At 36.7% G+C, this 27,672-nt stretch overlaps 1 protein-coding gene across 1 annotated transcript; it reads left to right on the top strand.

Moving 5' to 3' along the window:
- The first annotated feature begins 5,182 nt into the window (after positions 1 to 5,182).
- Positions 5,183 to 26,971, top strand: LOC144969981 (carotenoid-cleaving dioxygenase, mitochondrial-like). The gene is made up of 11 exons (XM_078909102.1): positions 5,183 to 5,349; positions 8,448 to 8,624; positions 11,424 to 11,679; positions 14,920 to 15,067; positions 17,015 to 17,162; positions 19,313 to 19,515; positions 20,329 to 20,577; positions 22,295 to 22,397; positions 24,065 to 24,171; positions 25,658 to 25,775; positions 26,750 to 26,971. The coding sequence occupies exons 2-11, from the start codon at positions 8,483 to 8,485 to the stop codon at positions 26,908 to 26,910; spliced, it is 1,635 nt and encodes a 544-aa protein (XP_078765228.1). The 5' UTR covers positions 5,183 to 5,349; positions 8,448 to 8,482; the 3' UTR covers positions 26,911 to 26,971.
- The last annotated feature ends 701 nt before the right edge of the window (positions 26,972 to 27,672 follow it).

Consider the following 27,672-nt stretch of genomic DNA (forward strand, 5'->3'; position numbering starts at 1 on the left):
ACATTTGAGTGTATCCTTCTTAGTGGAATCTTGTACTGGTGTCTGGACAAGACTTAGGTGATCTCAATCTAAGTACACTGATAGCTTGTTCTTGGAATCTACATTTGTTCTCTACTTGAACCATTCCTCTTTGCCCTATTTTTTCCTTAAGTACTTTTAATCGTTCATCTAGAATGTTTTTACGATCCAATTTTCTTCCTTTTTACTGGCGCTGATAAAACCTAAATGTGTTAAAAGCGCCGTAAAACCCCTAAAAACAAGCAAAAACTTAAACAATCTTAAAACACCAAATATTGTCATGGGTAACCTAACTCACATTTTTATTGGAGTTCCTAACGTAGGAAATACACCATTGCAATTTGTAAGTAAGTAAAAACAGTTAGTAAAAGTTAGGTCATCCAGTTAATTTTGTATCTCTTTCACTTTGTATAGTTTTTACGCACATTTTTGTGGAATTATTCATTGTTTCATTTTAACATGTTTAGTGCACCTGTGTGGCCGAACTCGGCTTTATTAAGAGATATATATCTGGGTGACCTAAGTGATGTTTATACAATGGGCTACCAAATGTAGTAAATAGAATTTTATATATATATATATATATATATATATATATATATATTATATATATATATATTTATGAGTGTTGGTGGGTACTTGTAGGTACGAAAGTGCTCGATAATGGTGGTTAGAGCTAATATATAATGTAAATTTTCACTCACATTTTTTGCCAAGACGACTCGTTTCTGTGTTTTTCCTTTAATTCACACTTCTTCAGTCGGCATAATCCATTCTGTCATGTCCGTAGAAAACTCCAAACTTTGGAGTTTTCTACGGACATGACAGAATGGATTATGCCGACTGAAGAAGTGTGAATTAAAGGAAAAACACAGAAACGAGTCGTCTCGGCAAAAAATGTGAGTGAAAATTTACATTATATATATATATATATATATATATATATATATATATATATATATATATATATATATATATATATATAATATAAATAAAATATAAAAAAGTCCCTCACATATTATTGGCCGAGACCCATGTTTCGATGATCCCCATGTCGTCAGTCGGCATAATGTCCGTAGTGTGCTTTTTTCATTCTAGGGGTCGATATTTATTTCTTGAGTCCTTACTTCGTTGTGTGGTTGATATAGCGGTGATCAGTGTTGTTATGTAGTGACATGTTGTAGTGTGTTCTCATTGCGTCTATGTATATGTGTATGTACCTTCATCCTTCTCTGTGGCCCCGGTTGTTGCACAAAAACTGGTTCGGCCACCATATAATTTTGGCTTGGGCAATTCCAAAATTTGGACTTCTTTGTTATCAATGTCCAATTTGATTACCTGGTTCTTCTTTAAGTACCAAGTCTGTGCCAGACATCGGTAATCATGGTACGCCATTCATCTCTCTGATCAGATAACCTCAGAAAACTAATATTACTCTTATCTTTCTTTGTCACCCAGCTGTTCAAACTATTCAAATATATTTTTCTTGGTCTACCTGTTGCTTTGCCTAACTTCATTTTTAATAGCTGCTTATACTTCTTCTTTTAAAATTGGTGGCCCGTCTATCTCTTTGTTTATTGTTAGTTTTTCTCTTTCATCATCAAAAAGTTCCTCTATATACTCTGACCATCTATTCAACACATCTGTTCTATCCATCAAAACATTGCCATCTTTAGCTTTTATGCATCCTGTGCTTGAACATACTCTTTTGCCACTGACTTCTTTTATCTTTTCATGTATAAATTTGCTATTACTGTTTTGTTTTATTTCTATTTCTAGACACTGATCATTTATCTATTTCTCTTTTGCTTCATTACATTTCTTCTTTATTTTCTTTGTTAAGGTTTTATGTTTTTCTACATCTGATTTATTTTGCCTTCTTTCTTCCATTAGTTCTAGTACTTCATTAATCATCCACTTCTTATTCTCTTTTCTAGTTTTTTTTTGTGGTATATTTTCTTGTATAGCCTCATTAATTGAGGTTTTAATTCCATTCCATAATTCATCTGTATCAGTTAGATCTTCTACTTCTACTACTTCTAGCAATTGGAATTTGTTTTTTACCTCAATAACAAACTTTTCTTTAAGATCTTGATTTGTTTTCAGAAATCCTACTTCATATTTTGGTTGATGTTTTCCTTTCTTTAATCTTTTTAAAATTTATTATCATTTTGCAGATGACAGGTACATGGTCGCTATCACAATCAGCTCCAAGCAAGGTTTTAACTGATTTTACTGCATTTCGAAAACGTTTCTGGATTAGGATGATGTCTATTTGGTTTCTAGTTCTATCGCCTGGACTTATCCATGTATATCTTCTTCTTGGATGTTGTTTATACCATGTATTTGAAACAATGAATTCATTCTCTCTACACCAATCAATTAGTCTTTCACCACGTTCATTCCTATCTCCAAGTCCCCACGGACCAATTATTTCTTCTGTTCTTGAATTGCCTACCTTGGCATTGAAGTCACCCATTATTATATTACATCCTGTGATTTTAGTTGCTTCATAGCAAAATCTCGATCTTTATAAAATTTCTCAATTTCTTCATCATCATGTGCTGATGTAGGGGCATACACTTGAATTATTCCTATGTAAAATGGTTTTCCTTCTAGTTTCACTACTTTTAGTCTATCTGAGACACCCCACCATCCTTTAATACTTTTAGCGATATTCTAGTCAAATAAATTTCCTACTCCATTATCATGAGTTAAACCTCCTGAATATGTCATTGTTTTGTTCCCTGTTTGGATTCAACCTTTTCCTGTCCACCTAGTTTCTGCTAATCCTACTATATGAACTTTCATCCTGTCCATTTCTTGTTTAACATTCTCTAGCTTACCAGTTTGAAATAATGTTCTTACATTCCATGTACCTATTCTATTTGTTTTTTTTTTACGAACAGTCACTGGACGACGACCAGGTGCCACCTGCTGTCCATGGCTGTCCCTGCCGAGCGAGGTGTTCAGAGTCGCATCATGAACCCCCTTACCGCTGTTATCTGTTAATGAGTAATCAGCCATCATGAATATTCTTGGGAAAGTACAGCAGTGGTTTCCCGTTGCCTACTGCCGGTTTGTGTGCAGTTTAATCTGCTAACCTTTGTCAAGCCAATGACGATATCCTACAAGGCAGTAGGATATAGGCTTTAGTAAAGTAAAGATTACGTATAGAAGGGACATACAGAAGACACCACACTGCAGAATGAGTGTGAGGTGGGATGGTGAGGAACAGAGCGTGTACCACTCACCGGTGGGTTCTGTCTCCTGCACCTTAAGAGGAAGGGGTCCCACCTACTCCCTAACCCAGTTATACCGCCGGGGACTCGGTGGCGCCCATAACAAACTCAGTAGAAACGGGGGACACCACGGGAAGGTGCTGTTATGGACACAATAATACATGAGAGGCCATATGCAATAATCTCTGTCAGACAGGATTACACGGCGATCAATGCACCTGGAAATGAGAGGTGTTGGTTTCGAAATGCACATCAATTTCCTTTCAGCAAGCGGGACGTCCGGCCCAGACCTTGCAGCTCCCCGATTACCTGCTTAAGATATATTATACGTTAGACTGGTTCCTTCACAGCCAGGGTATCTAGTCAGAGTCAGGACAAAACCAAGTAATCTAATAGACAAAGACAAAAGGCATGTCAGAAAACATATATAGAGGGATAGAATACACTCCGGATAAGTGGTTTTGCACTTCCAATGAGATGAGATTGGAACCAGTTTTTTTACATCAAACTTTTGTTCCCAATTAGATTGCGATATAGAGCACCATCTGGTTGACATCAACTCTGAGCATATATAAGTGTCTACCTTCATCCAGTACAAAAACTGGTTCGGCCACCATATAATTTTGGCTTGGGCAATTCCAGAACTTGGCCTTCTTTGTTTCAATGTATTATAAAGGATTGAAACAGATTCCAAAAATGCATCTAAAGTTACAAGTATCAACAACAACAAGGACATTCTGGGTTTAAGCATTTAATACAATTATATTTATTCTACCCTTTAAAATGGAAGCGCATCTGACCGGTAATCGGGAGGTTTGCAGTCCGATCACCAGTCGAGAAAGTCTGAAATGGTTTGGGATGGCCTTTTCTTGTCTTTTTCTATTTTTGCTTTACCTTTTACGTTTTCCTACAAACTTTCAGATCATGGTTTGGCAACCAGTCTATAGTAGTGTTGTCTTAATTATATCACTTTTTTGTCATTGGAACGCATATAGATAGAAGGGTAAGCTGCTCTTAACAAATATGCATTATTATTATTATTATTATTATTATTATTATTATTATTATTATTATTATTATTATTATTATTTATTATTATTATTATTATATTATTATTATTATTATTATTATTATTATTATTATTTATTATTATTATTATTATTATTATTATTATTATTATTATTATCATTATCATTATTATTATTATTATTATTATTATTATTATTATTATTATTATTATATTATTATTATTATTACTACTACTACTACTACCACCACCACCACCACCACCACCACTACTACTACTACTACTACTACTACTACTACTACTACTACTACTACTACTACTACTACTACTTACTACTACTACTACTATACTACTACTACTACTACTACTACTACTACACAACTACTACTACTACTACTACTACTACTACTACTACTACTACTACTACTACCACTACTACTATTACTACTACTACTACTACTACTACTACTACTACTACTGTTTAGCTATTTAAAGCAGGCGACATTAATGAGAAATTACTTCCCTTACCAATCTACGTAAAAAGGCAAAGAGACATTTTATGAAAGAATTAAACAAATAATAATATTTGAAAAGGCTAATAGACGTCTATATCTATATCTAATTGCATGGAAATAACTTTTTATAAAGCCTATCAAACCTGAACAGCAAACCAAAATAACATAGGATATCACATGAAAGATCTGGCATACATGTTGTGTAGTTATTTTTATCTATCGTTTCTTAGTATTGCAATAATAACACATTCCATCTCTTAGGACATGTCATAACAAGCAATCATAATTGTCTTTCTTTTGCTTTTGTCTGGTAGATTGATTGGTTGTAGAAATTCAGTGTTGCGTTTCAATTCAAACGTATACGAAAAAGGCAATGATTTGACAGCTTACTTTTGGTCGTCAGGCCGTTAACTTTAATAATAATACAGTTTTGAGTTGGGCTATTTAGTTAATTGTGTATTTCGAAATGTGGTGGTTTTAAGTGTATTTTATTAAGTTATGGGCAGATGTCATAATTTGTCTTTACTGTTTTACTTAGACTGATAAGGTAAGTAGTTTCTCATTAATGTCGCCTGGTTTAAAAAGCTAAGCAGTAATACAAACAACAACAACAACAACAATTATAATAATAATAATAATAATAATAATAATAATAATAATAATAATAATAATAATAATAATAATAATAATAATAAAGTAATGATGATAATGATGATGATGATGGTGATGATGATGATGATAATAATATAATAATAATAATAATAATAATAATTAATAATAATAGTATAATAATAATAATATAATAATAATAATATAATAATAATAATAATAATAATAATAATAATAATAATAATAATAATGATAATAATATATAATAATAATAATAATAATAATAATTATAATAATAATAATAATAATAATAAAAATAATAATAATAATAATAATAATAACAATAATGCACATTTATTAAGCGCAGCTTATCCGGCTACACTAACACTATACATGACAAACGTAATTCAGATAAATATTCCAAAAGTAAATCCTTGCTGAATCACCATACGGTAAAACGTTGGTTTAGTTGTTAACAACAAGATATGAAGTGAGTAGAAAAGTGCCAGAAGACAATAGAGAATAAAATTTTTTTTCGCGGCGGTGGTGGGGTTTGAACCTGCGACCTTATTGGTACGACAACTCCGCCTGGCAGGTGAGAGCGTGACTCTACCGTGTGAGCTATCCACGAACACAAAATATTCGTTTCAAACTCAAAGTCATTTCTAGATCCCTCTCTCACCCACTTCTTGAGATCGCCGATTCGTTCACCACCATCGCGAAGTAATTTTGACCAGCAGTTAAGCCTAATAGCCAATATTCTCATCACAAACATATAACATAGAAACGATTGAGACATTGAGTATGCTCCCGTGTATGGGGTGAATTTTTAATTCAGAAAAGTGAGTGGTGCAGGCACTTATGTTGGTAACAACAAGATATGAAGTGAGTAGAAAAGTGCCAGAAGACAAGAGAGAATAAATTTTTTTTTCGCGGCGGTGGTGGGGTTTGAACCTGCGACCTTATTGGTACGACAACTCCGCCTGGCAGGTGAGAGCGTGGCTCTACCGTGTGAGCTATCCACGAACACAAAAATATTCGTTTCAAACCCAAAGTCATTTCTAGATCCCTCTCTCACCCACTTCTTGAGATCGCCGATTCGTTCACCACTATCGCGAAGTAATTTTGACCAGCAGTTAAACCTAATAGCCAATATTCTCATCACAAACATATAACATAGAAACGATTGAGACATTGAGTATGCTCCGGTGTATGGGGTGAATTTTTAATTCAGAAAAGTGAGTGGAGCAGGCACTTATGTTGGTAACAACAAGATATGAAGTGAGTATAAAAGTGCCAGAAGACAATAGAGAATAAAATTTTTTAAAAATTACTTCGCGATGGTGGTGAACGAATCGGCGATCTCAAGAAGTGGGTGAGAGAGGGATCTAGAAATGACTTTGGGTTTGAAACGAATATTTTTGTGTTCGTGGATAGCTCACACGGTAGAGCCACGCTCTCACCTGCCAGGCGGAGTTGTCGTACCAATAAGGTCGCAGGTTCAAACCCCACCACCGCCGCGAAAAAAATTTTTTTATTCTCTATTGTCTTCTGGCACTTTTCTACTCACTTCATATCTTGTTGTTACCAACATAATTGCCTGCTCCACTCACTTTTCTGAATTAAAAATTCACCCCATACACCGGAGCATACTCAATGTCTCAATCGTTTCTATGTTATATGTTTGTGATGAGAATATTGGCTATTCGGCTTAACTGCTGGTCAAAACTACTTCGCGATGGTGGTGAACGAATCGGCGATCTCAAGAAGTGGGTGAGAGAGGGATCTAGAAATGACTTTGGGTTTGAAACGAATATTTTTGTGTTCGTGGATAGCTCACACGGTAGAGCCACGCTCTCACCTGCCAGGCGGAGTTGTCGTACCAATAAGGTCGCAGGTTCAAACCCCACCACCGCCGCGAAAAAAATTTTTATTCTCTATTTTCTTCTGGCACTTTTCTACTCACTTCATATCTTGTTGTTACCAACATAAGTGCCTGCTCCACTCACTTTTTTGGTTTAGTTGTTACCAATGTCCGACTTTTTAAATTATAATATGTAATATAAATTGTGGAATAAACAAAGTGAAAAGACAGATGTATGGGCTATACCAATAATATAATTTTTGTAGTTAATTTTGAATACAGTACTCCTTTGGTATTGTTAACATTTTAAACTTTGCATTATAAACAATGATATATACAACAGAGATAGAAACAGAGAAAAGAGAGAGAAAGAAAGAAGGAAAGAGAGAGAGAGAGAGAGAGAGAGAGAGAGAGAGAGAGAGAGAGAGAGGTAGAGCCAGAGATAGATAGAGAGAAAGCGGCTATGTGGTCTAGTGGTATGGCACTCGCTTTCGGATCGGAATGTCCGGGGTTCGAGCCTCGCTCGGCGCATTGTTGAGTCCTTGGAGAAGGCTCTTTACTCACATTCACTCACCGTATTCAGGTGTAAAACGAGTACCAGGCCGTTAACAGCGTTGTCTCTGTCCGAAAAAAAAAATGTAATATCGCCTTACAGGCGTAATGTCCCGTCCTACATGTTAAATGTTGCTGTTGGCCAGGAATCCCTTGTAAAGCGCTCTGAGCACGTTTAGTGCTGTATAACAGTTCAATTTAAAGGTTAATTTAAGAGAGAGAGAGAGAGAGATAGAGATAGAGAGAGATAGAGAGAGAGGGAGAGAGAGGGAGGGAGAGAGATAGAGAGAGAGAGAGAGGGAGAGAGAGGGAGGGAGAGAGATAGAGAGAGAGAGATAGAGAGAGAGATAGAGAGAGATAGAGAGAGAGAGGGAGAGAGAGGGAGGGAGAGAGATAGAGAGAGAGAGAGATAGAGAGAGATAGAGAGAGATAGAGAGAGAGAGGGAGAGAGAGATAGAGAGAGATAGATAGAGAGAGAGAGAGGGAGAGAGAGAGAGAGAGAGAGAGAGAGAGAGAGAGAGAGAGAGAGAGAGAGAGAGAGAGAGAGAGAGAGAGGGAGTTGATGGAAATGACTGATTGAATGTATAATATAATTATTCTGATTTCAACGGATTCTGTAGCAATCAAACCACCAGCATCCAGTCCAACTCGACCAATGTCCAGTACAAAGGAATCAGACACGATGGCCAGTGATGGTACGAGTGATGTTCACATTAACGGCCATTCTTTGCCTTACATGTTCTCGATGGAAGCTACCGAAGCCTCTTTATCGAAACCTATTGATGCAGAGGTCAAAGGTGAGAATCCATGAAATAAACGTTTGTAGTTCATCATCATCACCACCACCACCGCCACCACCACCACCGCCACCACCACCACCACCACCACCACCACCACCATCATCATCATCATCATCATCATCATCATCATCATCATCATCATCATCTTCTTCTTCTTCTACTTCTTCTTCTTCTTCTCTTCTTCTTCTTCTTCTTCTTCTTCCTCCTCCTCCTCCTCCTCCTCCTCCTCCTCCTTTTCCTCCTTAACCTGAGCAACCCTTGCTATGATATGTTATGTTATGTTATGTTAGGCTAATTATCAATTAATGTAGGCCCACTAACCACTAACAACTGTTAGATATAGGTCACATATCAGACCAACATATATAGGATTCGCCGTGTAAATATGTATGGCCTATTATAATACAAGGTATGCTATAGATAGAATGCGCTTGGCAAAGGAGTTCACAACATTGCCATCCGGAAGTTAAAGGACCAACACACAAACTCTGTGTAACCATGAACGTTTATAGTCAGGTTAATACAGTTTAGTGAGAACAACTCACAAACGCGGATGGCAAAAACAATAACAAAGGCCTGAGTGACGTCATCTGCATACTATCTATACATATTGATGCTATGCGTTTTGTTAAAATACTCATAACGTAACGTATCAACACATTTAACTGATATAATTTAGTGAGAACTAATCATTATAATGGCTGTTTAAAAACAATAACAAAGAGTTAAGTATCGTCAATTTCGTCTATAACTATGTATGTCTATAGATGGAACGAAGTTGACGTCACTCGGGTCTTTGTAATTGTTTTTTGCCATCCACGTTTACGAGTAATTCTCACTAAATTGTATTATCCAGATCATAAAAGCTTATGGTTACATAGATTTTTGTGTCTTGCTCCGTTATATTTCCGGATGGCAGTGTTGTGAGTTTCTTTGCCAAGTGCATAACTATCTATGGAATTAAGGTCCCAATAGCTCAGTTGTTAGATAGAGCACTTGCTTCATACGCATAGGAATCGAGATCAATCCCATGCGGAGTCGTGATATATATTTTTCTTACCCCTCCCTTCTCCCACTCACTGTTCAATGAGCAGTAATTGGGTAGCTGGATCTGTTTGATTTGGCGGAAAGTACTTTGCGATAGCTTAGAGTCATAACCTTAAATGGAATAAATTAAAACCCGGTGGCTCTTTAGGACTACTTTTTTTCTAAGCTAATGGAGAATCCGCGATATTTAATAACAATAATAATAATAATGATAATAATAATAATAGTAATAATAATAATAATAATAATAATAATAATAATAATAATAATAATAATAATAATCATATCATCATCATCATCATCATCATCATCATCATCATCTTATCATCATCATCATCCTCTCTCTTCATCATATATCATCATCATTAATCATCATCAATAAAAACGTATCTTCGCGTCGTCTTAATAATAAAAATAATAATTAATAATAATAAAAATAATAATGATATAATAAAATAATAATAATAATAATAATAATAATAATAATAATAATAATAATAATAATAATAATAATAATAATAATAATAATAATAATAATAATAATAATAAATAATAATAATAATAATAATATAATAATAATAATAATAATAATAATAATAATAATATAATAATAATAAATAATAATAATATATAATAATAATAATAATAATAATAATAATAATAATAAATAATAATAATAATAATAATATAATAATAATAATAATAATAATAAATATAATATATGATGATAATAATAATAATAATAATATATATAATATAATAATAATAATAATAATAATAATAATAATAATAATAATAAATAATAAATAATAATGATAATAATAATAATAATAATAATAATAATAATGATAGTTTATCCATCCATATGAATTTTTTGTACAGACGTGTTGAACAGACATGATGATAAGTTAGCAAATAACTAGGTGGTAAAAGTATGGATAATGTGAAAGTTATAAAATGAAGAGAAATATAAGCTATTGTAAACAGGCGCTCATCTGTTATTAATTATTATACTTATTGTGGAAATTAAGACACACAGATCGAGACGAATCTTCTGAGCCATCAACAATCAAAATCGTTCTGGTGCTCAAGTCTATAGGTCCGCACAAATTGACATTAATGAATCTGGCAACAAGGAGGCAAGATGGCGATTCCCGAAATCATATGGGTCGATCAGAAGGGTCGTGGATAGCTCACACGATAGAGTCACGATCACCCCGACCAGGCGGAGTTGTCCTACCAGTTGGGTGGCGGGTTCGAGCCTCCATCGCCGCCGCCAAGTTTTTTATTCTCTGTTGTCTTCTGACACGTTCCTACTCTTTTCATTTCTTGTTATGGTCCATCATCATACCCTTGCATATTTTACAAATAATCATTTGGGTCAACGCGTATTAAAATTTTTCTTAATTTATTATTATTTTAAAACAATTAGTTTTATAATTTTTATAATTTATAAATAATTTTTTAAAAATAAATGGCTCAACGGTACGATCTTTGCTTTGTACCCAAAAGGTACCGAGCTCAACAAACCGGGTCGTTGTGTGGCCTTGGGCAAGTCACCTCGCCCTAGCTCACTTTGCGGCGCTGCACTGCGGGCAACGCTTGGGCTATTCCACTCTTCCCTTGGAATAGACCCTAAAGACAAATTTCCCCTTGGGGATGAATAAAGGGAATTTTATTGTATTAATTAATTAATTTATTTATTTTTAATTTCCTGATGTCTTTTTTACTTTTCTCATCCCCAACAAGGTCATATCCCAGACTGGCTAAAGGGCTCCCTTTACAAGAACGGATCAGGTGTTTACAAGATGGGAGACGATGTGTGGAAACACTTGTTTGATGGGTTTTCGGTCATTCACAGATGGACCATTCAAGATGGGAAAGTCACCTATCTGTCCACTGCTTTGGATTCGGACGATTTCAACAGGTGTTTTGCAGCCAACAGGATAATGGGCGTTGGATTCGGGACCCATTTCCCAGACCCGTGCAAAAGCATTTTTCGAAGGTAATGGATGGACGGGAAATGGCCGTGTCTGAAATAATAATGATGTTGATGATGATGATGATGATAATGATAATAATAATAATAATAATAACAATAATATAATAATAATAATAATAATAATAATAATAATAATAATAATAATAATAATAATAATATTAATAATAATCGAGAGACACCTGGAAGTCCAAAGAGAAGTGTACGCATGCTTTATTGATTACTCCAAGGCACTCGATAAAGTAAACCACAATAAGCTGATTAGCACTTTAAGTAAAATAGACATAGATGAAAATGACACTGTCATTATAACAAGCCTGTACTGGACCCAAAATACCAAAATAAGAAGCGGGAATATAATATCTGGCCCTGTGGAAATCAAGCGGGGTGTCCGACAAAGTTGTGTCCTCTCACCGTTCCTTTGCAATCTATACACATAATTTATATTCAGAGAAATAGAGATGATGCACGGCGTAGTTGTGAATGAAAGAAACATCAATAACTTGAGATATGCAGATGATACAGTATTACTGGCAACAATTAAAGAAGACCTGCAGAAACTAGTAAATACGACCAACAAAATAAGTAATTTATTATGGACTGAAAATTAATATACAGAAAACGAAAATAATGGTATTCACACGATCAGAAGAAAAACCCAAAGGCATCTTAACAGTAGATGGGGGAAAGCAATAGAACAAGTACAGGCTTATACATATCTAGGACAGTGCATCACAGAAGATGGCAGATCTTTTGCACAGGTCAATAGAAGGATCACCATTGCCAAAATAAATTTCACGAAAATCCTCACTAGTTTAAAACTATCAACAAAAACAAAAGTACGTATGGCTAAATGTTATTCCTACATGTATGTGAAACATGGACCATAACGAAGGAGATTGGTGCCTTTGAGATGTAGGTATACCGAAGAATTCTAAGAGAGTACCATGGACCAGAAAGAAATCATACATTCTGGTTCTTATTGATGCAGGCCAAAGGTCCAGAAAACTGTTGGCAGAAGTTAAAATGAGAAAACTGACTTATTATGAACGCCTCGGTAAAACCTCATTTGCTATGGTACCCGTGTGGTGTCCGGGATCCCTCAACTGAGAGGGTGCAAGAATAGCCCACGCCAAGCCAGCGTGTCGTAAAAGGCGACTAATGGTGTGTGTGACTCCCCCTTTTTGAGTCACCTGGTCTTCCAGGTTTGGGGTTGTCGAAGGGTTAACACCCCTTCCGCAAAACTCAAATTGTTACAGGAACACAGGCGGACAAATCAAATCCTTTTTTTTACCTTGGGTGACCGAGGAGTTTCTGCAATGAAAGAATTTAATTTACCTCTTCGCCAAACAAGCAGCTTCGAATTAAAGAAACTGATATACAGAGAAGGGATAGGACATGGAACGAGATAAAAAAGTTAGCTCAGGATAGAGAGGATGAAAATTGTTTGTGGTCTATACCCTGGCCCAGGGTGAAAAAGACAATGATGATGATTATGTCATTTTTATATATTTAAAGATACCTAGAATAAAGCTAAAAGAAATACCTGCAAAATAATTATGTAAGAGCGTGGGAACAACAAGAATAGGTTCTCTTTTTTAGACACAGGAAAGGGCACTATGGATGAAACACCATATTATGTACTACGGAAATACTGGCATGTGCTCTTGCCAAAATGACAATGAAACTGCCTCGTGTGCCCCAGACATTCTCGCTATGGATAGCAGATACAGATGTCGTCCTCAATAAACAGACATTACTACGAAAATCTATGGCAAAGCCGATGTTCTTCAGAGGATTATTCAATTCGTTACTAGCATCGGATTTCAGCTTTGACCTCCCCGTGGTAACCCAAGAATAAGCATGCAGCAATAAGTGGCTTACAACATGTAAAAAATAATTAGAGAGTTGAGAGTATGTTAAGATAATCAAAATTGCTCATTAAATAAATTACTTTTTATCTCTTCTTTTAAAAAAAATCTATGGCAATTCCAATGACGTTCGGTTTACTGTTGAATTTGTTAACAAAAAAAACTAGTTTTGATCTACGGGAAAACCAAAGCAGGAGGAGGGGGAGGAAGGGGAGGAGGAGGAGGAGGAGTAGTAGTAGTAGGAGGAGGAGGTATAGGAGGAGGAGGAGGAGAAGAAGAAGAAGAAGAAGAAGAAGAAGAAGAAGAAGAAGAAGAAGAAGAAGAAGAAGAAGAAGAAGAAGAACGAAATATAAACAAAAAATAGAAAGGATGTTTAGAATAGCTCATTAAATAAATTCCATTTCATCTCTCCGTTAAAAAAATATGCATGGAAATGTCAATGTTCTTAGGTCTACCGTTGAATTGGTTACCAGCATTAGAATCCAGTTCCTGACCTCCCAAAGAGGGCAGGGAGGTACGTATTGTGTGTCCTATCCCCCTATATCTGTTTTCCAACATGTTCTTTGTCTTTGTCTTGGAATGAGATTATTTGGTTTCGTCCTGTCCCTGGCCGGATACCCTGGCTAGCAGGGAAACAGTCAAATGTAGAGTTAGTTTTGGGAGATGATATTTTTTTCCTTGTAAATCATCTCTCTGTTATGTACTGTATTATTTTTCCTTTTACATATGTATGATTTGTAAACAATTGAGTGTGTTCCTCTTGGCAGAGACCTGGGCTTATGATGAGACATTTATTGATCTCAAACTATGTACACTATTGGTGTGCTCTTGGAATCTACATCCGTTCCCTATAGAACCAATTCCCCTTTGTCTGCCTTATTTTTGGACGCTTTAATTGTAATTCTATAACTTTTTACTATCTCATTTTCTTCCTTTTACTGGCGCTGATATGACCTAAATGTGTTGCAAGCGCCGAAAACTTAAAAACCCCTCATTAGAATCCAGTTTTGATCTACGCCGGGGAAACCCAAGAAAAAAAATGTAGTCCTTCAGAGCCTTGGGCCCCTGGGGCCGGTTTATGTAGACTGTAACGGATAATAGCAATTGCTTGTTATCCTTGGATAGGGCGCTAGTCTATCGCCAATTACTTCCGAAGCAACCCGAGAAGAAGAAGAAGAAGAAGAAATACTTATAGAATACAACAATCAAAAGCCATATACTTGTAAAGATACTTATATAATAGTACGACTAGGTTAAGGATTATAAAATAGCCCTTTAAATAAATTACATTCCATCCCATCCCTCCTTTAAAATATCAATATTCCATGCATTTGCTGATAAAAAGACCTGGATATCAAATTGTGCTTGTCTACAGGTTTTTCAGTCATTTCCTGCCAATGCCACCGGGAAAAACAGACAACACGGCCGTTAACATTGTAGAGATGGGTGACCGACTATTTGCCATGACAGAGACCACTATCCTTCATGAAGTTAATCCTGAAACGTTGTTGTCTGATGGCAAAGTATGACTCTCTCTCTCTCTCTCTCTCTCTCTCTCTCTCTCTCTCTCCAAACTCCCGCATTTTCTCTCCCCAATATCTCTCATTCTCTCCCACAATCTCTTTCTTTCTTTCTCTCTCTCTACCCCTACACCTCTCTCTCTCTCTCTCTCTCTCTCTCTCTCTCTCTCTCTCCGATCTACCTCTTTTTCTCGCTCTAAGCTATCCCCCTCTCTCCCTATCTTATATCTTTATATATATATATAATATATATATATATTATATATATAATATATATATATATATATATATATATTATATATATATATATAATCTAAATAATTAAAAAATTACTATAAGATATCGTCGCGTAGGTTTTCCATGAAGGAATATAGATAATTCATCAAACAAGATGTCTGATGTCAACAGGAATCACCCATGTTGTTCAAGGTGAGCAAATTGGGGGTTAATAATCTTGCCCAAGGAAATAAAAACAAAAGTGCCTGAAGCCCGGGCTCGAACCTGGGACCTTCGGGGTCACAGTGCATGCATGCAATGCCTTAACCATACGGTCACTATATATATATATATTTTTAAAAATATAGATATGTGTGTGTGTGTGTGTGTGTGTGTGTGTATGTATGTATGTACGTATATACACTGCAGTTCGCTTAAGATAAACTCCCCAGGACGCGAGAAGTTTATCTTATCCTAGGTTCATCTTATTCAAAAACTCAAGGGGAACAACCCTTCAGTGGCAAAAACATTTGTTTAATCTATTAGTTATCGTCCTTTAATAAATGCACCCAGGACGACAGCCCAGTTTCTTGTTCAGCTTGACTACTGTAAACTAATTCTGACCCTTTTTTTCTACTATTATTTGTCCTTATTCATCCTTCTCATGTAACAGGCATGCGACGAGCTAAATGCTTGGAAATGCTGAGTGAGAAGGTGGCGAGGTAGGCAACCACTTCACAGTGAGGATGTGCATAGCGCAGATGAACTTATGGGGAGGCAAGGGCAGGGAGTTTGCTATGTCTCTAGTTTGCTACTAAGAGTACTCTCTCTGATTGTCTAGCAGTGTCCCTCTATAATACTACTAACTAACCTTGACCCCAGTACATAGCATTCTAGAGGCCATTGCCCCATAGAGATGATAATGCTTGGGCCCCCCTACCATGACGTAACCACAGTGACTTAAGTGGGCCATGACCTTGGCCCAGACTCTACTAAGAGTACTCTCTATGATTGCCTAGCATTGACCCCGTTACATAGCACTCTAGAGGCCATTGCCTAATAGAGATGATAATGATTGCCCCCCCCCCCCCTCTAACCATGACGTAACTACAGTGACTTAAGTGGGCCATGCCCAGCGACCTCTTTAATATAGGAGGATGAGTCGCCGACAAAATTTTACGTTCTAAGGGGCTGGACAACCATCGGGACAATGTACTATTAGTAGACGATGGCCATGCCCGATATCCATAGTCTCTAGATTGCTATGACAAAAGAACAAACCCATAAGATCACACGCGTGTGTAATTGAGTGCATCATGTGGTGACATGCTGGTGTATTTCAGTGAATCATTGCACACACCACACACTCGACTAGCAGGTGTTGTTTCTAAATTGGGGCAAGTGAATATATTGCACTAGGAGGACACTAAAAGATGGTAGAGAGAGGGGGTGAGAGACTCCCTCAATTCCTTTTAATACAAACAATTTCTTAAAATTTATATAAACCATTTTCCACTCTTAAAATTTGGAAATAATTCTACGATAAGTGAGCAAAATATATATAAGATGTTAAATGCAGAAAAAATATCTCCGTGCCCAAATAAAACGCTCCACTGAGCTCTCTTACGAATTGGAAAAAAGGCACCTGTATTGTAATTCTAGAACTTTTTACTTTACCATTATCTTCTTTTTCACTGGCGCTGATATGACCTAAGTGTGTTGCAACATTTGCAGGTGGATATAGGGGAGCAGGTTGCCCTCCATCTTGGTACAGCCCATCCACATTTTGAAAAAGACGGAACGGTTCTTTATTACGGGACGAATTTCAATTACAGGAAGGCATACAACATTGTCAGGGCCACTCCCCCTAAGGATAACAACGGTAGAAAAAACATTCTCATCATCATCATCATCATCATCATCATCATCATCATCATCATTATCATCATCATTATCATCATCATCATCATTAAACAACAGCATTTGTAATCAATTCTATCAAATAAAGAAATAAAAATGATAAATAAAATTACCTTGTGAGCCATACGGGTCCCGATAGCTCAGTTGGTAGAGCACTCTTCACAGCAAAGAGAGCGAGATCAATCCAAGGGGCGGTCGAGATTTGTCTTTTCTGCCCTGGCCAGATTTGATGCTGTCAAAATCTTCTGTGACTTTAGTACGGAGGGCATGGTTTGCCGGCAGAGTTTTGATGCTGTCAAAATCTTCTTGTGATTTAGTACGGAGGGCACTGACGCCTTACAATGACATGTAGATACATCAGAAATATCACACAACATGCACAGTATGATTCCAGTCACAACACTTACACGTGGCGCGCGCGCACACAACACACACACACACATACATACCGTACACAGTCAGAAACAAAATTTAAGTCATTTATAATCATTTGAGTAGCTGCCCACCGAAACATGACCAAAAAGACGAGTTTTCAGTTCTTTTTTGAATGTTTCTAGGGCTGTTGATTCTCCTATTTTTAAAAGCGATATATTCCAAATTCTAGGGCCGAACAAGAAAAGTTTTTGTCCCCGGCCTCAGTCTAGTTTCGGGTGGCTTTAGAGTTTTTGAATCAGAAGAGGAAAGAAGACATCTTTGCGGTTCATATATCTCAATGGGCCCTGTCAGATAAGAAGGGGCGACGGCGCTGTTATCTAGACATTAAAAAAATTAATGTTGCTTCTTTATATTCTATACTTCCTCTCACAGGCAGCCAGTGTAAGTCCACCATGAGAGGTGCTGCTTCATCATGGCGCTTCTTTTTCATTACCAAGAGGGCTGCATTGTTTAGAATTTATTTTGGAGAGAACGAATATTTGTACTTGATGTACCAGAAAGTAAAGAGTTAAATAATCTAATTTTAAAAAATAACAAAACTAAGGCAGACATTAATTTTTGACAGGCATTCTTTGTTATAAAATATCACATAGAACTTATCTTTTTCAAATCTACAAATAATTTCTTCTTTCATCGACATACTTGTTCATTCATTGAAAGGTCCGAATCAAACATGACCCCAGGATTCCTAACTTTATTGACAAGTGGCACTTTGATTTCGTTTATCTCCAAAAAACGTTTGATTAATTTGGTTGGTTTTATTCTTGTTCCCAAATATTAGCACCTCGGTTTTATCCGCATTCAATTGCAATTTATTCTTGAACTTTCTGATATGTAGAGAGATCCTGGTTCAGAGTGGTTACTATTGATGTTGGCGGTCTCCCTACATATTTGTTGCCATGAAGGAAATATTCTGTCATTGCAGTTTGGAATGAGTTGTTATTTTCTCGACGTTTGATGTGACCAAATTGCTGTTCCATTATTATTGTACTGAGGCGTTGGACCCTGTTTCTTTCATAGAGATCAGTATTAGTTATTGCCTCTGGCCAATAGATTCCGATTACGTGACGCAATTGTTTGCGGTGGAATGAATCGAGATTTTCAAAGTTCTATTTTGTGAAGTCGCAGTTTCCACAATTATATGTCAATATCGGAATAATCAGCGCCTCATAATTCTGTATTCTTTTTCTCTCACTGATTATGTTGTCTGTTCTATAACTTTTGGAGTTGGTTGGATACATGGTGGTCATCTGCTTTCGTTTTCTGATGTCATCATTTTTGTTGATCAAATTGCCTAGTTCACCTACACTTTTACATTCATTAAAATTTCTGTTGATTTTTGTATATTCTGTTTTGGATTGATTCACTTTTAGATTCATTGCTTCTAGAGTAGTTGATATTATTGGCGTGTATATTTTTGCTTGATGCTCTGATTCAAAGATTATGCCTGTTTCATCTGCGTATATCAATTCACGTGTGATCCTCTTTGTTCGTCGTAATTTAGGTAATAACTGTATTTCGAACTGCTTCCTTTATAGACTGAAGAAGGGTTGTGACCCCAAAATGTTCCGTGTCTAGTATTTAGTTCTTTTTAAAGCTGCTCTATTTATTTTTGTACATTACTTTTAAAGTCTATTGGTTTTAGCATCTATTTAGTATTTTTTTCTTATTCTACAGCATCCATTCATGATGCTAGGATCATCGCTTGCATCCCAAGTCGTTGGAAATTAAACATTGGATACACCCACTCCTTTGGGATATCTGAAAACTACATCATTATTCTAGAACTCCCGGTTACCCTAAATCTTTGGAAACTTCTCACGTCCAGGATGAGGTTGGCGTCGGTTGTGGATTGCATGGAGTTTTTCCCAGATGAAAAGGTAATTAGTTATCCATTACGATGTCGTGTCCTCTAATAATTGTGCGGCTATGCGGACTTGTAGTATGACTTTCACCTTCAAATCGGAAGGTCCAGGGTTCGAATCCCTCTCTCAACCGCGTATATTTAGTTGAGTCCTTAGAAAAGGCTTTTTACTCCCATTCTGTCATCGTAATCAGGTGTAAAATGAGAAGCTGGCCCTTAACAGTCTTGATTCTGTTGGAAAATTATAATAATGCCTACATGTCTCGTCCAAAATGTTACGTTTTGTTGTTGGCCAGAGAACCTTTGTAAATCGCTTTAAGTTCTGCGCTATATAAAATCTCCAAGTTTTTTTAGCTTTTAATATTGTCAAGCAATGTTGGTCGGGGCCAGTTAGAGGATGAGTATAGGAAATAGGTGGTGATAGATATTTCAAGAGTGTTACTGGAAGTCTCTTTTAGAATATCCGCGAATATTATGTTAAATGAATTTACTTTTTAATGTAGGATAATATTGTTGCGGATACCTCCAAATTAATTATCCAAAGTAATTTGTTATTGAGATAATTTTGTGGCGACAGTTTCTGAAACGATCTTTTGGCACTTTTATTTGATTTAGATCGACGTGCACATATTTGTAGGTCTGATAACCGGACATAATATATGGGCTTGTTTAAACACTGTTGTAATAGACAATATTTTGTGTTGGTTTTGAGAGTATTTCTCTTGCAAGAATGCCCCCCCCCCTCCCCTTAAAAATTTGGGTTATCAGACCTGCAAATAGGTACACGTCGGTTTAACTTTATTTTGCCCATGTTTTTATTTCATGTTAGATATTGATTCACGTGGTAGAGAAGGAGACGGGGAGACGTATGCCATACACCTACCAGGCGCCGCACGGAATTGTCTTCCATTTTATCAACTGTTTCGAGGAGGACGGCTATTTGGTTGTTGATCTTTGCCTTATAGATAATTCGGAGATTGTGAATTTTTTTTACATGAATCCATTCGTCAATGATGACATCAACACCGTCAACGCAGCGAATTTTGCTCGATTTGTCTTACCCCTCGATGTTAAAGAGGTATGTTTGTTGTTTAACACTAAGATTGTAATCAGTCAAAAACATATGTCGCTGTTAATGATATGAATGTGGTTTACATTTATGCAGGTCTGATATTTGACATTCATTAAAGGCATGGTTTTGCATTGTTGTAATGGATAATATTTTGAGCACCTTTTTGCGATTTCCATAACAACAATACGCCCATAATGATGAATTGTAATTATGCACGTCCGGTTTTGGTCTATTCGTGACAAACTAGGGATTTTTTCAAAAATAGAAATGAAGCTACGCTAATATCTTCGTACCCGTCTTCTCGTGTTCAATGTTTGTGTTGTGTGATGGAAGCAAGGGTTCACATCGTAAAAGGCGTACCCTTGTGAAGAACATAGGCATAAAACCGTTCAAACTATCCGGAATCCTCCATGCTGTAATAAAAATAAAATTAAAATAAATAAGATTTCCCTTTTCCATCCCATGGGATGTCTCTAGGGTATATTCCAAGGAAAGACTGTGAAGCGCCAAAAATTGAGCTAGGGCGAGATGACTTGCTCAAGGCCACACAGCGCAGTGGCAGGTGATCGAACTCGATACCTTTCGGGTACGAGGCATAGACCGTACCGCTGAGCCACACTGCTCCCTAATGGCAGTAGCACCACGTCTGACCAGTAATCAAGTCTCAGGTTCAATCTCCAGTCGATGTAGACTGAATTATTGGCATTGTTTTTTTTACTTATGTTTCTTTTTCTTTCATGCTTTTGTCAGGCACAGTTTCATACACACTTTTTCAGATCTTGATCTAGTTGTAACAAATTATGGAACAGGCACTGGTATAAGATAAGGATGGGAACAAGTGTGTGTGTAAAACAATACCAAACACAGCAGAAAGAAGAATACAGGAAGAAGAAAATAAACATCCCAAAAAATCAGTTGGGGTTCGAACCTCCTGGTTCCTGATTATCTGTCAGACGCGTTTCCAGTGCACCACAGAGGGTACCCGGTATTTTGGGATGTTTTGATGTCTAAATTCTTCCCAATGGTACGCTTTCCCCTGTTAACCCTCGCCTGCATCATAAAACGCAAACATTGAACTCGAGAAGATGAGGACGAAAACACGACGTGCGCTTATTTGCAGGTCTGAGAACCAAATTCATCTTGGGCTCATTGTTGTAATGAAAATCTCAAAATCGGACGCAAAAGATTGTCCATTTGAACAATGTTAAACTAGGCCTTTAGTAGGGCTCGGATGTCAGACCTACATATTGGTACACGTCGCGAAAACATCATTTACGTTGGCTCCAGTTTTATTTTGAAAATATAAAAGTGAAACATGGTTAGGAGGCAGTGGGTGTTTTACTGTGTTTGTTACTGACTGAAGATGGGTATCTATCTGTTGCGCGGCTATGTGTTCTTGTGGTATGACACTCGCATTCGGTCGAAAGGTCCTGGGTTCGAGCCTCGCTCGGCGCATAGTTGAGTCCTTGGGGAAAATCTCTTTACTCACATTCTTTCATCGTACTCGGGTGTAAAATGAGTACCTGACCGCTGACAGCATTGTCGCTGTTAGAAAATAAAATTTGTAATATCGCCTAACAGGCCTCACGTTTCGTTCTTTATGTTACGTGTTGCTGTTGGTCAGGGACCCCTTGTAAAGCGCTTTGAGCACATTAAATTGGATATTGCACTTTACAAAAGCTCATTTTTTACCATTTATTATTTGTATTATTTTATCTTTAAGGCCCAGATAGGAGATCCAGTCAACCACCTTGAAGGAAGTGAAGCCAAAGCTGTCTTGTCCAGTAACAACATTATAGAAGTTGATGCAGACAGAATATTTGGTTGTGAGTGTCTCTTCCTACTGTAATTTATTCAAATTCAAAAACATTACACGAGTACAATGTGTGACTTTTTGGCCTTCTGGTTTGACACTGGTATAACCATTTAGTTCCCGCCCTGAGTCAGAGCGGCGAGAAGTTGCGTCCCCTGGAAAGGTTCTGAATTCACAATCTCTCACAATATTCAAGTTCAAATCATTACCTGGTCGTTTACTGCGTTGCCACTATCGAAAATAAAATGTATTACTCGTCCTACATGTTAAGTGTTAATGTAAGATTGAAACTTATTGATTTGCGTTTGAGAATATTAGTGGATATAACGCTATATAGATGCGAATTTACGTGGGTTTTTTAAAATATTTAAATGTAACAAATCGTCTTATGTCGTCTAATGCTGAAAATTTCACTTCTAGTCATGTGATTCCCTCGGGACTACTCTACGTCCAGAGTGTCATTCTGCTCCAAAGACTAGTGCCGAGCGACTAATACCGGTAACAGCCTTACCGGTAATTTATTGATAACGAAAAGAGTTGGTGCCGCCCGGCACTACCAAAGCCAGACAGTTCAAGACAGGACTATAGAGTTAGTCCAAAAAAAAGGTGAAGAAATCCATTAACTGCAAATTTCGACGTTTTCCGGCAGCCAGAGACATGTTGTGTTGCTTATATATTATATTATATATACATCTACATCTGTTCTCTATTTGAACCAATTCCCCTTTGTCTTAATTTTTCTTTGGTAGTTTAATTGTAATGCTAGAACTTGTTACTATCCATTTTCGTCTTTCTTAATGGCGCTGATATGACCTTAATGTGTTGCAAGCGCTGTAAAATTCTTTAAAACATAAATATAAAGCAAGACACAGCATGCAAAACATAGTCTATCTAAACAAAGGAAAAAGAGTAAATTAAAATTAATTTGAACAATTGTTTTCTGAATCAATCATCACCTTGCTTACCTGTTAGAATATTTTATCTTTCTATAACAAGATGGCTTCTAAAAACATCACATAAAGATAAAAGAGTGGTTAAGAGAGAAATATGCGTAAGGGGAGAGAGAGAGAGAGAGAGAGAGAGAGAGAGAGAGAGAGAGAGAGAGAGAGAGAGAGAGAGAGAGAGAGACAGAGAGACAGAGAGAGAGAGACGGAGAGAAGAAGAGAGAGAGACGAGAGGAGACGAGAGAGAGAGAGAGACAGAGAGACAGAGAGAGAGACGGAGAGAGAGAGAGACAGAGAGAGAGAGACGGAGAGAGAGAGAGAGAGAGAGACAGAGAGACAGAGAGAGAGACGGAGAGAGAGAGAGAGAGAGAGAGAGAGAGAGAGAGAGAGAGAGAGAGAGAGAGAGAGAGAAGTAATGAATTGATTTTCTTTTTCTTTTTTCCAATCCTTACCCAACATCTGTCTATCCAAGGACACCGCTGGCCTTGTGTCACGTTTCACATCTGGTGCTACCCTGTATAGGCTGACGTCATAACATTGCGAAGGTCACCAAAATTCATGCAAATTAACACAGGTGGCAAAATGTGACATAAGACAAGAATATTTTTTTTCATTTCTGCCGTGGAGCCACCTGAGCGCTTTTCATAGAAATATGTTTGACACTGCAAGTGGTAGATCATCATCACTGATTAATAAAACCATTGTCTAACTCCATCTACCTATCTTTCTATTTCAGACAATGTTCATTTCGATCTTCCACGGATCAACTACGAATCCATCAATACTAAGAAATATCGATACATTTATGGATTCGCAACTGTCGACAATGACCCCATCATGAAGGTAAACAGTTATAATATATTTAGATTTGTTTAATTCGCGACGATAACTGTTATTCATTTTCGATGCAACCGTTTTAAAAAAAAACTAAGCCCATATTTTCACCGATTACTTCTTTCCCCTTCTCATTGAAATAAAACTTACTGTGTATTTTTAAGAAATTAGGGAGCAAGCGCTGGTGTAAGATAAAGATCTGAAATTGTGTATGAAGCACTATCTGGCAAAGAAAAAAAGAAAGAAAAATACAAGAAAAGACCATCAAAACACATCTCTTGAACTGCCTTACTCTGATAAAATACGTCTTAAAAAATTTGGTCAAAAAACTCGTACTTCAAATATCGATCGATTTGAATGACGTCATCATGGCAGAAGCTCTCAAACCTGGGACTTCGGCAATTGATTGGTTAAAAGTAACATGATTAGAAACGTGAGATTTAAACGATTGTCTCTTTAGAAATTTAATACATTCTGCAGCAGCGACCCTGAGAGCAAAATCTACGTTTAATTCACGACGATAACTTTTATTCGTTTTCATTGCAACCGTTAAAAAAATCAAAACTAAGCCCACATAATCATTGAATACTTCTTTTCCCTTCTCATTGAGTAACACTTACTGCAAGCACTGGTGTAAGATAAAGATCTGAAAGCTTGTATGAAACAGTTACACTCTGGGTGTGGTTCCCGACCTCCCATAGTGGGCACGGAGGTACTTGCTGTGTCTTCTATCCCCCTATATCTGTTTTCCAATATGCTTTTCTGTCTTTGTCTTGGATTGGGATTACTTGGTTTTGTCCTGGCCCTGGCCGGATCCCCTGGATGGGAGGGAAACAGTCAAATGTATAGTTAATTTTGGGAGATGATATTTTTTGTTTTGTTTAGTAAATCACCTCCCTGTTACGCACCGTATTATCTATAATTTACATATTATGTATGATTTGTAAACATTTGAGTGTATTCCTCTTTTTGGGGACCTGTGCTTATGTCTGAATGAGCATTTTGGGTGATCTCAAACTAAGTACTTTGATAGTGTACTCTTGGAATCTACATCTGTTTCCTAATTGAACTAATTTCTCTTTGTCTTACCTTATCTTGGGTGCTTTAATTGTATTACTATCCCATTTTCTTCTTTTTTACTGGCGCTGCGCTGATATGATCTTAATGTTATGCAAGCGCCGTAACCCCTTTAAAAACGAATCAGTAACAGGCAAAGCAAAAATAGAAAAAGACAAGAAAAGATCACCCCCAAAAAATCAGACTTTCTCGACTGGTGATCGAACTGCAAACCTCCCGATTAGATCAGATGTGCTTCCATTTTAAAGGGTAGAATACATATAGTTGTATTAAATGCTTAAATCCAGAATGCCCTTGTTGTTGTTGTTGATAATTGTAACTTTTAATGCATTTTTGGAATCTGTTTCACTTCCACATAATGCCCGAGTGACCCGGTCTCATTTGAATTTTGAGTTTGTAACATTTATATCTTAACCAGGTAATCAAATTGGACATTGAAACAAAGAAGGCCAAGTTCTGGAATTGCCCAAGCCAAGATTATATGGTGGCCGAACCAGTTTTTGTGCAGCAACCCGGAGCCACGGAGGAAGATGAAGGTAGACACTTAGATATGCTCAGAGTCGATTTCAACCAGATGGCGCTCTATATCGCAATCCAATTGGGAACAAAAGTTTGATGTAAAAAATTGTCGCCAATCTCACTGGAAGTGTAAAACCACTTATCCGGAGTGTATTCTATCCCTCTTTATATGTCTTTGTCTTGGAATGAGATTACTTGGTTTTTTTCCTGACCCTGACTGGATACCCTGGCTGGGAAGGAATGAGTCTAACGTATAGTATATCTCAGTTTTTGTGCAACAACCCGGCGCCACAGAGGAAGATGAAGGTAGACATGCCCAGAGTCTATTTCAACGGGGTGGAGCTTCTTTTCCCTATTTGATAGAGAACAAAGTTTGATAGAAAAGAACTGGTTCCAATCTTACTGGAAATGTAAAACCGCTCTTCTGGAGGGCTGGATACATACCATGTGTAATTGATCTTCTGGTTTCAGAGTGATGGAATCTTGTTTTCTAGTCTAAGGACCCCATACACGTGGTGTTTTCTACTGGTGACGATCTGAGAACAGGCACGTCTGAAACGAATCGTAATTAAATCGCAATGGATTGGCCAAATACCTGGGCGACAAGCGGAGGGACGGTCGGTCACTCGCAAATCCCTCCTTGCTTGATATTTTTAGAGGCGATCGGTATACATGGTGACTATAGAATATAAATATGTATTGTCTACTGCTTCCCTATTTCATCGTCATCATCATCATTATCATGACCATCACCATCACCACCATCATCATCATCATCATCATCATCATCATCATCATCATCATCATCATCATCATCATCATCATCATCATCATCAACATCATCATTCTCGTTATCATCATCATCATCATCATCACCATCATTATTATTATCATCATCATCATCATCATTCTCGTTATCATCATCATCATCATCTTCATCATTACTTTACCATTCATTAATTCATTGCCTGGCATTGTTTCCAATCACCAGGTGTTGTACTGTGCCCCATCGTGTCCAATTCGTCAGAACTTCACTCTTTCCTGGTCATTCTGGATGCTTCTACGTTCCAGGAACTGGCTACCGCTTCCATCCCAGTCGACATCAAAATGAACTTTTCCTTCCACGGGACCTTCACCTCCAAGCTGTTTTAAGTTGTTTACCAATCGCCTCCAACGTCACCATCATCGTCGTCATTATGTATATATATATATATATATATATATATATATATATATATATATATATATATATATATATATATATATAAACGTTATGCACCCTTTTTTATAGATCCGTTTTGGAGACCGTTATTATTTTTTGTATTACAGCATGGTGTGGAAATGCCAGTATTTGCGACATTAAGAAAATTGATCGGATAATTGATAAAGCCAGGAGTTATACTCACACAATTTCCAATGTGGAAGAACTGTTCAAGAGATTTTGTCTAAGTAAAATGGAGAAAGTTATGAAGGATGGCGATCACCCCCTTCACAAATATATTAAGTTCTTCATGAGGAGCCGTCGTCTCATATCTAAAAAAAACAAAGACAACACGTCACCTTAATTCATTTTTGCCACATGGTGTTCAATTTTTTTTAACGCGCGACGTGATTTAAATTAAATCCTGTTTTTAAAATATACACACACAGGTTCGGACAAGAGACCAGAGGTATGGCCTATCTCAATTTATCAAATTAATATATAAAGTGTCGCTATTGGTTCTTGGTGTATATATTTTACATTTTTGTGCATTTGCATATATTATATATAGGATGTATACATTGATTCTCAACTTTGTGTTTATATATTTTTATGCATGCCACGTCTCGTCTGTAAAGGAATTTCCATTTTTTAAATGAATAATATATATATGTATACATATATATATATAATATATATATATATATATATAT

Source organism: Berghia stephanieae, chromosome 4 (genome assembly GCF_034508935.2).
Source record: "Berghia stephanieae isolate SIO BIC M18660-M18661 chromosome 4, UCSD_Bste_1.3, whole genome shotgun sequence".
NCBI lineage: Eukaryota > Metazoa > Mollusca > Gastropoda > Nudibranchia > Aeolidiidae > Berghia > Berghia stephanieae.